The sequence below is a fragment of the Lonchura striata genome, chromosome 5 (genome assembly GCF_050655825.1).
Source record: "Lonchura striata isolate lonStrDom1 chromosome 5, ASM5065582v1, whole genome shotgun sequence".
Taxonomy (NCBI): Eukaryota; Metazoa; Chordata; class Aves; order Passeriformes; family Estrildidae; genus Lonchura; species Lonchura striata.
In genome coordinates this window covers 17,994,056-18,008,187 of record NC_140707.1, presented here as the reverse complement: position 1 = coordinate 18,008,187, position 14,132 = coordinate 17,994,056, and the positions used below count along the sequence as shown (strand labels likewise).

At 40.3% G+C, this 14,132-nt stretch overlaps 1 protein-coding gene across 14 annotated transcripts in view; it reads right to left on the bottom strand.

The window, feature by feature from the left end:
• ANO5 (anoctamin 5) overlaps positions 1-14,132 on the bottom strand; it is a 59,793-nt gene that overhangs the window by 8,219 nt on the left and 37,442 nt on the right. For all 14 annotated transcript variants that reach the window (XM_085579870.1, XM_085579871.1, XM_085579874.1 and 11 more), the window contains 9 exons: positions 13,847-13,981; positions 12,529-12,634; positions 12,386-12,446; positions 10,006-10,157; positions 6,772-6,846; positions 5,500-5,722; positions 2,705-2,874; positions 2,021-2,118; positions 276-406 (listed from right to left, as the gene is read on the bottom strand). In XM_085579870.1, the coding sequence (XP_085435996.1) occupies positions 276-406; positions 2,021-2,118; positions 2,705-2,874; positions 5,500-5,722; positions 6,772-6,846; positions 10,006-10,157; positions 12,386-12,446; positions 12,529-12,634; positions 13,847-13,981 (1,151 nt within the window). The remainder of the gene's footprint in view (positions 1-275; positions 407-2,020; positions 2,119-2,704; positions 2,875-5,499; positions 5,723-6,771; positions 6,847-10,005; positions 10,158-12,385; positions 12,447-12,528; positions 12,635-13,846; positions 13,982-14,132) is intronic.

The window sequence follows — 14,132 nt, the reverse complement described above, 5'->3', positions numbered from 1 at the left end:
GCTGGCTGCACTGAGAATAACGTTCCCCATTCAAATGAGGAAAACAAAAGTCTGCAGTGTTTCTGTGAAATTCCCAGCAGTTCAAGATGCAAAGACAGCTTTTTTTTTTTTTAAACTGGGCTGACCTATTTAATAACTTCCAGCAGTTAATCCTCCCACTATGCAGATGAAAGTGGTGGCATCAACCCACAACAATTAATCAAGAAAATGTTCTTTTGGAAGTGTCAGTACAAGGTGTCCTGTCCTCAATTCCAAATGTGTAATTTTGAACTTACCCATTTCTAAATATTCATAGAACAGGCCTAAGGCTCCAAATGTCTGCAGATCATGGTCTTGCTCCCAGCGACTGTATAAATTTTCAGGATTATTTCTGGCTTTCCGACGACCCCACCAGTTACAAATCCAGCTGTATATGCAGAAAAATGTTAACAATGAGAGAAGCAGATCAGATTGGCTCACTTGGTTAGAGCACCATGCTAATAACACCAAGTTTAGTCCCTGTACAGGCCATTCATTTGAGAGCTGTACTCAATCCTTGAGGGTCCCTTCCAACTCAGAATATTCTGTGAAGTCAGAATCACAGACTGACCAGGTTGGAAGAGACCTTCAAGATCATTGAGTCTAATTCATGCCCCTCAACACCTCAACTAAACCATGGCACCAAGTGCCACATTGAGTCTTTTTTTAAGCACATCCAGGGATGGTGACTGCACCAAACAGACACATCCACAGCCTTTCCTGCATCCACTTGGTCATAAAAAGAGATCAGGTTGGTCAACATGACCTAGCCCTCCTAAACCCCTCCTGGGTGGGTCTGACACCCTGGCCATCCTGTAAGTGTGTGTGGTGACACTCAGTGTAACTGTTCCATGACCTTACCAGGTACTGAGGTCAGGCTGACTGGTCTGTAATTACCAGGATCCTCCTTCCCACCCTTTCTGTGAATGGGTGTCACAATGGCCAGTTCCAGTCATCTGGAACCTCCCCAGTGAGCCAGAACTGCTGGTAAATGATGGAGAGATGCTTGGCAAGCTCATCTGCCAGCTCCCATCACCCTGGGGTGGATCCCATCTGGTCCCATGGATTTATGAATATCCAAGCAGCTCAGCAGTTCTCTGACTGCCTTCTCTTGGGTAACAGGGGGATCATTCTGCTCCCTGATACCATCAACCCACCCAAGAGGTCAGTTGTTCTGAAAGCAAGTCATCTTCCCACTAAAAACTGAGGCAAAGATGGTGTTAAGCACTTAAGCTTTCTCCTCACCTGCAGTTAAGTTTCCTCCTGCATCCAGCAGAGAGCAAAGGTTGTTATTACCCTTCCTTTTGCCATTAATATATTTGTAAAAACATCTTTTATTATCCTTTACACTGCCAAATTTAGTTCGAACTGAGCTTTGGCCTCCCTAATTTTTTTCCTATAGCCCTACCAACTCCCATAAATACTTCCTGAGAGACCTGATCCTCCTTCCAAAGATGACACATCCTCTTTTCAAAACCTTGTTGCCCATCCAGGCTGGACATCTGCCTTGTTGACTCATCTTTCAGCACACAGGGACAGTCTGTTGTTGTGCCCTTGAGATCTGTTTTGAAGCATGCCCACCTTTCCTGGACTCCTTTGTTTTTAAGGGCTGCTTCCAAAGGAACTCTGGATAAGTCTCCTAAATAAGACCAAAGTCTGCCTTTTGTAAGTGGAAGTCTTACTGATGTTCCTCCTGATTTCCCCAAATATCGAGAACTCTATAATTTCATGGTCACTATGCCCCAGCAGCCTCAAACCACTTCATCTTCCTCCAGCCCATCTCTAATTGCAAACAACCAGTCACAGTCCCTCCCCTTATCTGAGCAGGCTTCTTAATACAACTTTACAAACATGCTTTTACAAACATGGCTTTCACAAGAGACTAAAAGCCTTTATGAAATAACTGTCAGAAGTTTTTGCACTTAATTTACAGAATTCTTCTTATCTTCCTCACATGGCAATCACTCCTCCCAAGAATTTCTCAGTGTCAGAGAGAACTTACGGAACAATAGCCTCCTGGATATTCCCCCAGATCTGTTTGCCAGCCATGACAATGGTGAGCTGTGTCGTCAGTTCTATCAAACAGCCTGCAGGATCACACTGGTGGAGACAAACTGAGTGTCAATGGACATGGATAATGGGTATCACCCAGATAAACTATAGTCTACTATTGTGTAAGTGCAAGAAAGGATATCTTAAAACTTCTAAGGACAATACTCTATTTCCACATGGACTGCCAGCTAAGCCACTCTCTCAGGAAGGGCTTTAAGTGTTTCAAGTGTGAGACAAAACATGTTCCAAAACATAGCAACCACATGAAGACAGAGTAATTCAGAGATGCTTCAGCAGGATCTGCGTGCAGCACACACCCCTCAGCCCCAGCAAAGTGAGTCTTTTGCACTCAATGAACTCTCAGCACCAGGTTTTTTTTTAAGACCCATGCTGAGACCCACTGGTATTTCAGGAGAGCTGGGACTAAGAAAAGCTTTATGATTTTTCACTCTTGTGACTGCCAGATTTTCACTGCTGGTGTTGCCCTGACTAGCAACAGCAGGAAGAGTCATTGGAAGCATCAACTTTAGGATAGCCAGCTGAGGTGCAGCTCAGCTCAGACCACGCCTGCAGCTGGAAATTTACAGCTGTGCAGACTGAAGGGAACAATTCACCTTAACTAAGAAAACCTTACCTCTTCATTTCGCCAGCGATTAAACATGTATGTGTAGGCACCTGGGTAACCAACAAACTTCCCTTTGAAGAAGGCCACATAGAAACAGGATGAATAGTAGTTGACAAACTGGAACAAAAACATTTTCATAGTGAGCCTGTTCTCATACTCCATATGAGTTCTGGGGATCTCTGTGAAACCAGAAAACAATACTTTTATGTTCCTTTATTCTCTTTAAAAGGATAAAAATTCACAAATATTCATCATGCCCCTTAAAGGAAAAAAAAAAAAAAAGGATAACACCTACAAACACTTCAGCAGATGGAGTTCCTGCTTTCAGACACCCTGCCCTTACTTTGCAATGCAACTTTTGATGCAGGCACTCAAAGGAAATTCAAATTTAAAACCTCTATAAAATTTAATTTCCCCTTCTTTGTCCTGTTCATTAGCACTTGTCCATCCCCAGATGTTACACTCTTTTAGGAGATCTGAGATGAATCTCAAACAGTAACTAGAGGGCTCTCCTGTAGTATGAAGATCTCCCTGTTGGGAACACATGATTATTGTTTTTTTTTGTGTTAGAGAAGTATGTTAACAATATTTTTTCACCAACATACTGTATGCATATCATTAAAATCAGCAAAACTGCAAGGCCCATGTGCCTCTGAAAGATGAGGCTCATAAGGGGCAGAACAACAGGGGAGAGTACGAGCATCTTGGAGCTACTGTAGATCACCAAACCTTTGCTTAGGGTTTTGCTGCCTTTTGCTGCTCATTGTCTATCACATTTATATTTTTGAGGGCAGCAGGAAGCCCTAAGCTATTGTCAAATGTCCTGTCAAACAATAACATATAACCAATTCAAGTTGGGAGGTACCGTAAGAAAATACAACATTCAAGTCCCTCTGAATTGGTGAGGCAGATGTGTTGAACTTATCTGCCTTATTGTAAAGTTGTTTCATGTAACTGAGTAAACTTTCCAAGCTTGGTGTAAGTCTGCATGCCAGAAGAACATGAGGCATTTACTGGGAACCTGACATCAGAGTGTAGGACACAAGAGGCAGCTCTCAGGTGAGGCAGCCTGCCTAGCTTGCAGCTCCCTATAATGTTTTTACTTTCAGTGAGTTGTTAAAATACTGATGTGAGGCACACAATGTTCAGAGCACCAGAGGCAGATCATCCTGCTTGTCTGAACACCAAATCTGGCCTAACCCTTTCAAGGAGCTCGAGATGAATGAAGTCTGGGCAGACACTTCTGACACCCAGGCCACCCGAGCAGGGCAGCAGTCCTGCTCACACCAGTGACCTGGCATGCTCCCCCTGGAACCCACAGCCCCAGGTGGTGCTGCCACTTGAGAAATCATTATCCACACTTGCAAATCAGCAAAATAACACCGCTGAGCCTTCACGCTTACAATTCTTGCTCCTCAGGAAAGATTTAAAAAATTATGATTTCTGTTTGTTTCTGTGTTTGTTAGGGGCAATTTTAGTTACTACTTTTTCTGTTTCAGTTTGGTCTGATTTGGCCAAAAAAGATAAGCAATACAGATCTCAGAGATGGTCCATGGTAAATCAAAATAAACCAAATGCAACATCCTTTTAAGATTCTGCAAGGAACACCTTTCAACTCTTGACTCTGCTTGCAAGATCTCAAAAAAAATCAACCGTTTTTATGACAAGTGCACAAACTGCAATTACCTAATATTTTCAGCTCCCCACCCCAAGCTGAATGTATTCTGCAATTATTTCTTCCTATTAAACACCTTCAGGGACTTCTATCTCTAAATCATTAAGGACAAATAAAATGAAGTAAAATTTAAAAAAAATCTAACAAAGGCTCTTAGGAATTTCCAGCATGCAAGCAGAAGTCAAACATAAAATACACGACAAAAGCAGGCCCTCTTTCTGGGCCGCCAGCTCGGAAGCAGGGGTACTGCTCTATCAATAGCTACTGCCACAATAGCACATCTTGGGCACAGCTTCTCATCCTGCTCAACCTATGCCTTTCATCTTTGTAACTCCAAATCTGTACAGCCAGAGCTGAAGGAAACAATGCTCAGAAAAACATGGAAAATGAACTATTTCATCCCACCATTTTCCCCAGACTAAGAGTAGTGATTTGTCCTTTTTTCTTGTAAAGACAGCTATGATTTATTTTTTCAAATATATTTGCAGGATTTTTAACTGAAATACTGCTAGCTCAAGGCAGTCTGATATTGCTTAGGTGACTCAAGATGTGATTCAAGTGACTATGTTCAGGTCTGTGATTGTCTCTAATATAAACAAGCATTATATGAAGAGAAACTAGATTAGGAGTGTGGGACTCAGATTCAGTCAAAGGAAGAAACTGAGAGTTTCTAGCCAGGCAGAGGCCTGGGAAAGAGTTGGAGAAGAATGTAAATAATTCTTTATCTCTCTCATTTTTCACATTGTTTATAGTTAAGTTCTATCACTGTGCATCAAGCACTTTGCACCAATGCTGTGGGTTGTTTTCACTTCAGAATCAATGGATTTGGTCCTTGTGGAGCTCTGCATAAAAGAGCAGTGTATTTTGAATAAATCGGAGTTTTACTCTCACAGCCTTCTGAGTCAGTCTTCTCATTCCCGTCCTGCCTCGACAGTGACATCGGAGAATTACTGAAACGCTGGGAAAACATTCAGTATGGCATGGATACTCCTGAGTCATTGCTGCAAGCTACTGTGAGCTACAGAGCTCGCACTGTGCCTGGGCTGAGAACAGCCGGAACACCTTGCTGGTGTGCAACGGAACCACCAAGGATTCCTTCCAAGCTGTGCCTCCAGGCAGCCCAGCTCACCCATGTCAGTGATCCAGATGGCGATTCTCTCGTAGAAGAAGTTCAGGACCATGATGATGACGAAGTTGAGGCAGGAGGCGGTGACCGAGGTCGCCAGCTGCGGGGTGAGCAGGCCGCTGATGGGCTGCAGCGTCTGCGTGTTCTCCATCAGGCTGGCGAAGGCGGCGTAGACGGCCAGGCGGTACACGATCACGGCGATCATGCTGGCGATGATCAGGGACACCTGCGGGGCAGGGACAGGGCAATGCACTGCCAGCTTAGCACTGCACACCACAGCTACATGCAGGCAGCTTCAAACACAGCGTGGAAACTACTGTAAATGCAGGTAAAACTAACGTCAGACAACGTCTGACTTAATTTAGAAGGCTGAATTATTTCTTTATTATAACTATGCTAAAATACATTCATATACTATATAAAAGGAGGATACTAAAACTATATACTACTTTCTCTGACTTTATTTCTAATTCTAACACAACTTGTGACTTTCTCTTGAGAGTTTAGACACAGGTGGATTGGATTGGCCATCAGGCTCAAACAATCCTCACTAGAACTTAATTAAGTACTCACTTCAGGTAAGCAATTTTCTAAACACATTCCACATAGGAAAAACAAAGAATAAAAACAGAAATTGTTTTTTCTTTCATTTCACTCTGTACACTTCTATAAAGAATCTTGAGAAAGAAAAAAATGTGCTTGCCACAGTAAACCATCATGCTTTATATTTTTAAAATTTTATTCTTTGGGGGTATGAGTTCAGCAGCACTGAAACACAAAGTACACAGGCAAAATACTTTGTTATATTGTATACATTAAAACCAACAAAATTATTTTGTTAACATAAGAAAAGCTGACAACCTACTACCAATATCTGAGAAAGTGCAGAAAAGTATAGACAGGAGATGGAAAAGACAAGTCAGATTAAACTGTCCACTCTGAATATCACTCTGCATTCATTGTTGTGAATTCTTTTTTTTGTTTGCCTTACCACAATATTTTTGGTATGTCTGTCAACATCAAGTAAGTCACAGAGAAAGTTACCCCTATGCTAAAATGTCCAATCAAATGACTAATTAATGACAGATTTCCACTGCCCTTTTAAAAATAAAATTATCAGAATGGAAGTGTTTTAAATGACAGCATGAAATGTGCAGAACAGCAATAAAATCATGTGTTAACATCATGATTAAAACTAATTTGTGTTAAGGTGATGATTAGTAATGAACAGCATCTCGGATACATGTCAAAATGACGATTCAAAAAGGTGCTCACCCAGAACAACACTGTAGCTCCTGAGATGCAGAATCGCACAGCCTGGCTGGTTAAAGGCAAGTAAGGCTCCATCTCCTGAAACAGTCAAGTACAGCACAGTTCAGTTATTCCCATATCTTACTGGAACTTCCAGCAGCACACAGAGCTCTCACCAACTGTGTGAAAAGTGTTCACATTCCAGGGAAACCATCCAGAACCCTGCCCCTCTCAAATGGCACAGAACATAACTTGGGGCATGGCAGGGGGTGGATGGGGCAGGGCAAAATGATCAGGACAGAAGCTGCCATAAAACTGCTACAAGACAGTACCTGGAAAGAATGGTTAAACTTTTACAAAATCAATCAGCAGCTAAAGGAAAAAGACCAACTTCCTGAGAGAAGCAGGCCACAACTATTACTGTAATGCTAGGTTAGCTGCCAAACAGCTCTGAGTCCACAACAGGACTCCAATTTTATAAATTCTTCATGCCAAGATTGCTTAAAATTTGTCATTTGGATGTGCTAGTCAGACATTGTTTTTCTCCACTCCTTCAATTTTATTTGTTTTTTTTAGTTTATGAAATGGCTGAATGCAGCTGCCAAGCTCTGCTGCAGCACCAGGCAACTGGGTCATGCCAGTATCCCCAGACAACACATGAACAATTTTCAATGCTCACACAGCTTATGCAACCAATTCTAGTTCTTAAAATATCAGAGTACATGTTCTATGAAGCAATCTTCTCTTTAAAAACTAATGCCAGTGGAAGAAGATATAGTGAAAAATAACCTCAATTTGATAAATCTGTAGGACAAGGCACTGTAGAATGCTTAGACTCCTCTTCAGCAAAGTGGCACTGTGTACTACAGAAGCTGCAATCCCAAATGTAATATAGGCAGTAATGTGCAATGACAGAGCCGAAGTTTGAATCAAATGTTTCATTATGTAGATTACAATTCTATTGTGATCAGCAAACCCAGATTTTAGCTATGATCTTGTTAGACAGCTTAGCACCATGAACAAGTATGCTCATGATAGCCTCAAGATCAGCAATTTTGGTTTCAGTGCACTTAAAACTTTGAATCATGAATAATGATGAAATAATTTTCTGAGTGAGGCAAAACCAGCTGTGGGACACAAAGTCACTGTCCTGTACCCACACAGCCTTATTGGTTCCTGCAGAAGTAACTGCACTGACCTTTCATGTGTTCACTATAGGACATGCTCTAACAGAAGGAAATCACTATTACCTGTACAGGTTAGCCTATAATTAATTGGGTACTGATAAGGATCACCGATAAACCCTTCTGCAAAAAAGCCTCTGAAAAACCACTGAGACAGTAAATTGTAATGTTGTAATATAAAGGCTTGTATAGTCATTGAATTTTTATGGCAATTGTTAATGCATACTTAGAAAGTACAGAGGAGTGCAGTATCTCACATTGAGATAAGAGTATTAGAGTCCATTTCTACTTCCTAAATAAAGTTCACAAACCCCTATCTCAACTAAGGGATTTGGATTAATTTAGAGACACAACTTTTTCTCCCTCAGGACAATATACAAGCACACCCAAGCCTTTGGCTGTGCTCTGGTACAGCTGATTCCCCTCCTCAGGCTAGAGGTTTTGGTCCATGCTGTACACAAGCACTGCTACCTGGTCAGCCCATCAGTGCCTTCCTAACAGGATCAGCCTCTCTTGCAGAGCTCAGCAGGGCAGCACGGGCTCTGCCTGCTGCACAGAGCTCCTCCTGCTCCCTCCCTCAGCTGCAGCACCAAAATGAGATGAAAAATTAAACCCTACAATTCTAACAAAGATTTGTAGGGAATGGTATGTTTATTTACAGTGCTGTGGAAGCATGTCGGAATTTATTGCTCTTTGATGGACACGTGTCCTTTTGAGAACACTTGATTTTTTTTTATTACCCTAATTTCTATATGCATAGAATTTCACAATAGGTTAATGCACATTCATTTTGCTGATTTTACATTACAGTTTTAGTTAGTTACACTTGTACTTAGTTTTTGTTAGAAAGCATAGAAAGAACTCTTGGGTCACTCTGCTCTGTTTGTTTTAAGGTCTGAGAAGTCTTTTTTATTTTTTATCTTTTAGTGTGGAAATTTGCATTTTTTCTTTTTAGCTGGGGTAGTTTTGCTAGGCCTGCAGTCACTAGACTAAACAGCATACTTAGTAAGCTTGAAGTGGCACATTTCACTTAAATCTAAATGGATTTCTACCTTGTTAAGTTTTTACTGTCTCAGCACAGCCACTGCAATCTGGCAGGGTCTGAGCCCTGCGCAGCCATGGAAGGGGTGGGGAGGTTTGAGCCTGAGCATCACAGGCATGCAAACCAGCAAATAATACATAACTGGCAGGCATGTCTTTTCAATTAAGAGAGCTAACTAATAAAAATTGATTTACTTGAGCCTGTTTCCTTGAACATGCAGAAGGTAATGCTTCAGCAGAGCGATACTCTTAAACACAGTGCACTGCTATCAAAGAGCTCTGTGCAAGGTACAAAGCACTAGTTACAACAGCACAATTAATGCTGTGTATGTGGATGGGGGAAAACTCTCTCTCTCCTGAGAAATAAGATTAGGATATGTATTTCCTAATGACTGAGGAAATGAGCCCTGAAAGACAAGGCTACTGTTTTTAGAACAAAGACTCTTCCCACATTCTGTCTAAGCTTCCATTTTTTTTCTGAAGACTGTGTTATCTCAGTAGGACTAGCGAGAATAAGCTATTTATAAGCACTTCCGTGAAAGGGAAAAGATGATTTAAAAATACATTGAATGGGTGTGGTAGATACTGTGTTGGAATGCAACCAGCTGATCCTGAAGTTTGTCAAATAACTCCTACCTAAAATAAATTTAGATGAAAACAATTAACATTTAGTATTAATATAGAGTGTTTAACAGAGTTAAGAGGGGTCACTAATTGCATCTCAATTACATTTCAGAGAAAGGACTTTGGCCACCTTCATCCCTCTGGTGTTCCCCCAACCACAGCTAGACCAACTCACCACTTTAGATCACAGTGACTGTTTCTTCATATGTTGTGTAGGGATAAGAATGAGTGGTTTTAAAGGCATGAAAGTTTCAGAGACTGCTACTCTGAATTGTGAAAGATGCTGTAAAAACACATAAAAGCTATAAACTTTGCCCATATTTTCCTGATTTAATATATCAATTTCCACGTTACAAAACTTTCAGAATACAACTGGATTTGCACACATGTAAGCACAGCATTTTCATACCTGAGTTACAGGATTCTTCTTCTTTTGGGTACATTTTGCCTCATACTCAGGCCTCAGCTGGAGCTGTTGCTGTTCCTCTTCAAAATCAACCAAATCCCATTCATATTTCAGTCTTGCTTGCCGCCTCTTCCAAAACTCCAAGAAAAGTGTAACTACAATTTGCAAATGTAAAAATAGAGTTAAGGAAGAAGTGAACAAATTCATGAACCAAGTTAAACATCTGCACTGGTTTCTTTTCTGTGGTTTATTATTTATCCTTACAGTGTGACTCACTTATTTTTACTGACTACCAACTACAGTTCACAGATAAGACCACAATATGGATCCAGTGATATATCAGCTAATTGGATTCCAGGAGTGGATGACAAGGAAGATGCCAAGACAAGATATGGATATTTCCATGTTTATGGTGACCATGTTCAATTAACTACTCTGTGTATGCAAAAAGCAACATGGAATTAAGAAAAGAACCTGATAATTCAACTAATTACTATGTATAAACCTACAGCACATAAATATTCAACAAATAAGCAGAACAGCTTTCAAGTACTATGGTCCAACACTTCTGTTGCTTTTTTGATGCTTATTTAATATCATGGTGTCCCTAGGGTGACTTTATGATAATGAATTGTATCCTCATTCATCTGTTTAGCCCAGAAATAAGGTTTGTGCCTTTAAAACTAGATCTGAGAGTAAAAGGGGGAGAAGGAAAAGGGGTGGAATTTTATTGCAGCTGTATTCAAAACAGAGATAAGAGCTTCAGCTCTCTCTCTCTCTCAGACCGTGTTGCCTGCAGCACGGACAGCGAGCAGGACCAAACTCTCCTTTGCTTTTAGTCAGTTTTTTTAGCTAGCTGAGGCAGAAAAGTTCCCCAGAGCATGGCTTTTCTTTTTCTTGGAACTGTTTGAACCTGCTCTGGACTGAAACCCCAGAGAAACACCTGGAGCTCACACCTGTGGCCCACTGGGGCTGGGATGCAGCATTTCCAGTGCAGGAGGGACTGATGGAGACAGAGTGAGCTGAGCTACTGCCCCTGGAAAGGACTTGCTGAATTTGCCACCTCTTCAGAACAATGGCAGATTCCATTCTTTAACATTATTCATTTTTTATGCTTGTGAATACTTTGTTTGTTAAATAAACAGTCTTTTCCAATTTTCTCAAAGGAGATTTATGTCTCTCAGTCTGGGAGGGGCCACTTGAATTTGCTTTCTAGAGGGACCCTTTTGGAGGTTTCCTCCCAAATCTGCCCTAAACCAGGACACCTGGTTCATTTTAAAGACAGTGAACATCTGATGGTTTTCATACAATCAAGGGTTGGGCTGGCCTAAGAATTTTTTAAGACATTAGAGGGAATTGATTTCATATATAAACAATATAACATTTTAAGAGCCCTTTACAAATTACTTTAAAACAATCTTGTTATCTGATTGATCTTTACTGAACTGAGGAAGTTTTATGGTTTAGACAAAGACAGGAAAGCTTATCTTCTGCAGTTCTAAACTCTTTGGTACTTCCTGAATGACTAATCCATGTCACACAAATGCTAGTTCTTACAAACCAAGAAAAGTTTAGGAAAACAGCCATACAGCAACAATCTTATTAGATTTTAAATAACCTATATGAAAGTGAGAGATTAGATCCACTGGTAAAAAATACACGTTTTCTATTAGCACACAAGAATCTTTGTGAGTTAATGAAATATCTATATACAAGTTGAACACTTAATGATGACATTTCATACAAACAAGGAACAAGACGATTGTATTTAAGGAAATAAGAAGCAATAACTATGCTATCTGGAATTTATAAAACTTCACAGAATTGAAGAAAAGAACATGTATTCAACACAATGTTCTTAAAAGTCTGAAGAGGTATCATTGGTGTGAAACTATGATTATAGAGGCCAGAAATCCATCTATTTCTACATCATCAAAACACACTACAGTGTATGAAGTTCCCTGGGGTAGATCCCAATGGATTTCCCCCTCCCAGAAGTGCAGCTAATACAGGGCAGTGATGGACCATCACCCACCCAGTGAAAGGGCACAAAGCTGCCCACTCCCTCCCTGACACACTGATGATGTGAAGGGCTGAGCAGAGAGGACTCTTGTCTGGGCTGTGTAAGGTTTCTGGTTACTACAGAAAGAATCAAATCTTAGCAGTTAAGAGTACACAATGCTTAGGTTATGGTATCCTAGATGCCTGCTTGGGTTTAAGTCTCAATTCCTCTGTAACTTTTAAATTATTTTCACTCATTCATCACTTCTGCATTTGAGGCAGGATACTAACGTGAAGCCATTCTTCCCACTTCCCATGTCCCTCAGCAGCTTGGCCAAGATCTCCCTATTGCCTGACATAAAACTTTATCAAATGTACTCACCCCATATACCCATGAAAATGGCAAAAAAAAGAGTTGCCACGTTGTCAAACAAATGGGAATACTGCAAGAGAACAGGCAGGAACAGGTCAGTGCCAAGCCAGGTTTCAGGATGAACAGGAATGAACAAAAAAACAGATACACACCTGTGAGGACTCGCAGGTGGTGTTCAGTCTCCAATACTCACAGTCTCGGTCACAAAGCGGGCACATGATGATCTCTCCTCCAATTGCAGGGTCACAGATTTCTTTGCTAAGGAGGAAAACATTGTAAAGTACCTGCTTCCACAGCATCTTAAAAGATATTTGAAATGAAATTCATTTAAAAGTAAATAGGAGCTTCATTTATTCGAAGCTCAACATTTGCAGCTGCACAGCAAAGATGCCACATCTTGTCACATTCACTGGTATTAACCAGTGGCTGGGTAAGGCAAATGAGGAATGAAGCAACTGCTACAAGGAGTAGAATTAATAATTCCCTTGATATGGCTTTTTGACTGCACCAGCAATGAATCGGGAGTCTATAAGAACTATACTGTACATGCACTGCTTTTGGGCAAGATATAAATAAACCATGTTATTTCTCATTAGGTTAGCAACGACATCAAAACACCCTTTCTAAAAGCAGAGAGACCACTTCAGCTTTGATATCAGCAGTAAAATTTGTTACTTCAATTCAATGACAGTGGGTAAAATTTAGAATTCTATCATAGTCCTTTGGTATTCAGAGAAATCTCAATACCTATAACAGTATTCCCAGATGAATTCTTAACCTAGATAAAATACAAGTCTCAAAATTACATTATTCAACAGAATAGGTGAGAATTTTAACTTGTAATTTTTTATAGTTAAAACTCAAAATTTTATGGAAGCCTTCTTACAGAAAACAGTGAGCAACGAGAAGTAAACCCTCTTTTCCTCTCCCCACCCCGAATCCCTGAATACAATAAATCTTTGGACTTCTGATAAAACAAATACTATGCTTCAAAAAAACCCACCAAACTGTGGCTTTTAAGCTCTTGGATCCCTCTTTTATGGGAGAACACTGCTGATCTGCTTTACTCATGCTTTTGGTTAGTACAAATCATGACCTGCACAAAAAGGTCAGACTGCTCTGCAAGACAGATGACATAGTTGAGCTTAAACACTCAAACAATTTTGGGAGATCTAAGGGGTACTCTCAGGTCTTCATATATTGCAGCTTCTCCAATACAGAAAGCTATGGCTAACAAAATATTGCTTTTCACCTACAAGTTGAGTCTTACTAATTGATAGTCACAAGTTCTGCATTAGTGGTCCACCACCTTTACAGTCAATAAAGACAGCTGAAGAACAAATTTGTCTGCTCTGACAAGCTTTAAAAGCTTGTTACCTGTTGAGTAACAACAAGAATAAACTTTTTTACAGGAATAAAATTTTCACATTGCTTAGCTTTTGCCAAGGAGATTTTCAACATTATACCTACCTGCTCATATTTTCATCCATTGTAAACAAACCATAAAGAAAACAGATTAAGCCAACAACTGCTGCAAGGAATAACATCTCAGTGTAAAATCCCAGCCAGGCAAAATAGATTCCAATCTTCTCACCATAGTACTTTCTGAATACAAAAAAACCAAAAGCAATTAATAGGAATACAAAGCAAAATTTAAAACTGTAATAGAGCAAACTGGCCAGAGTAAAAGTGAAATCCTTGGCAAAATTCTCCTTTAACAGAAGAATAAATGCACTGAGGTACTGTGGAAAATGAG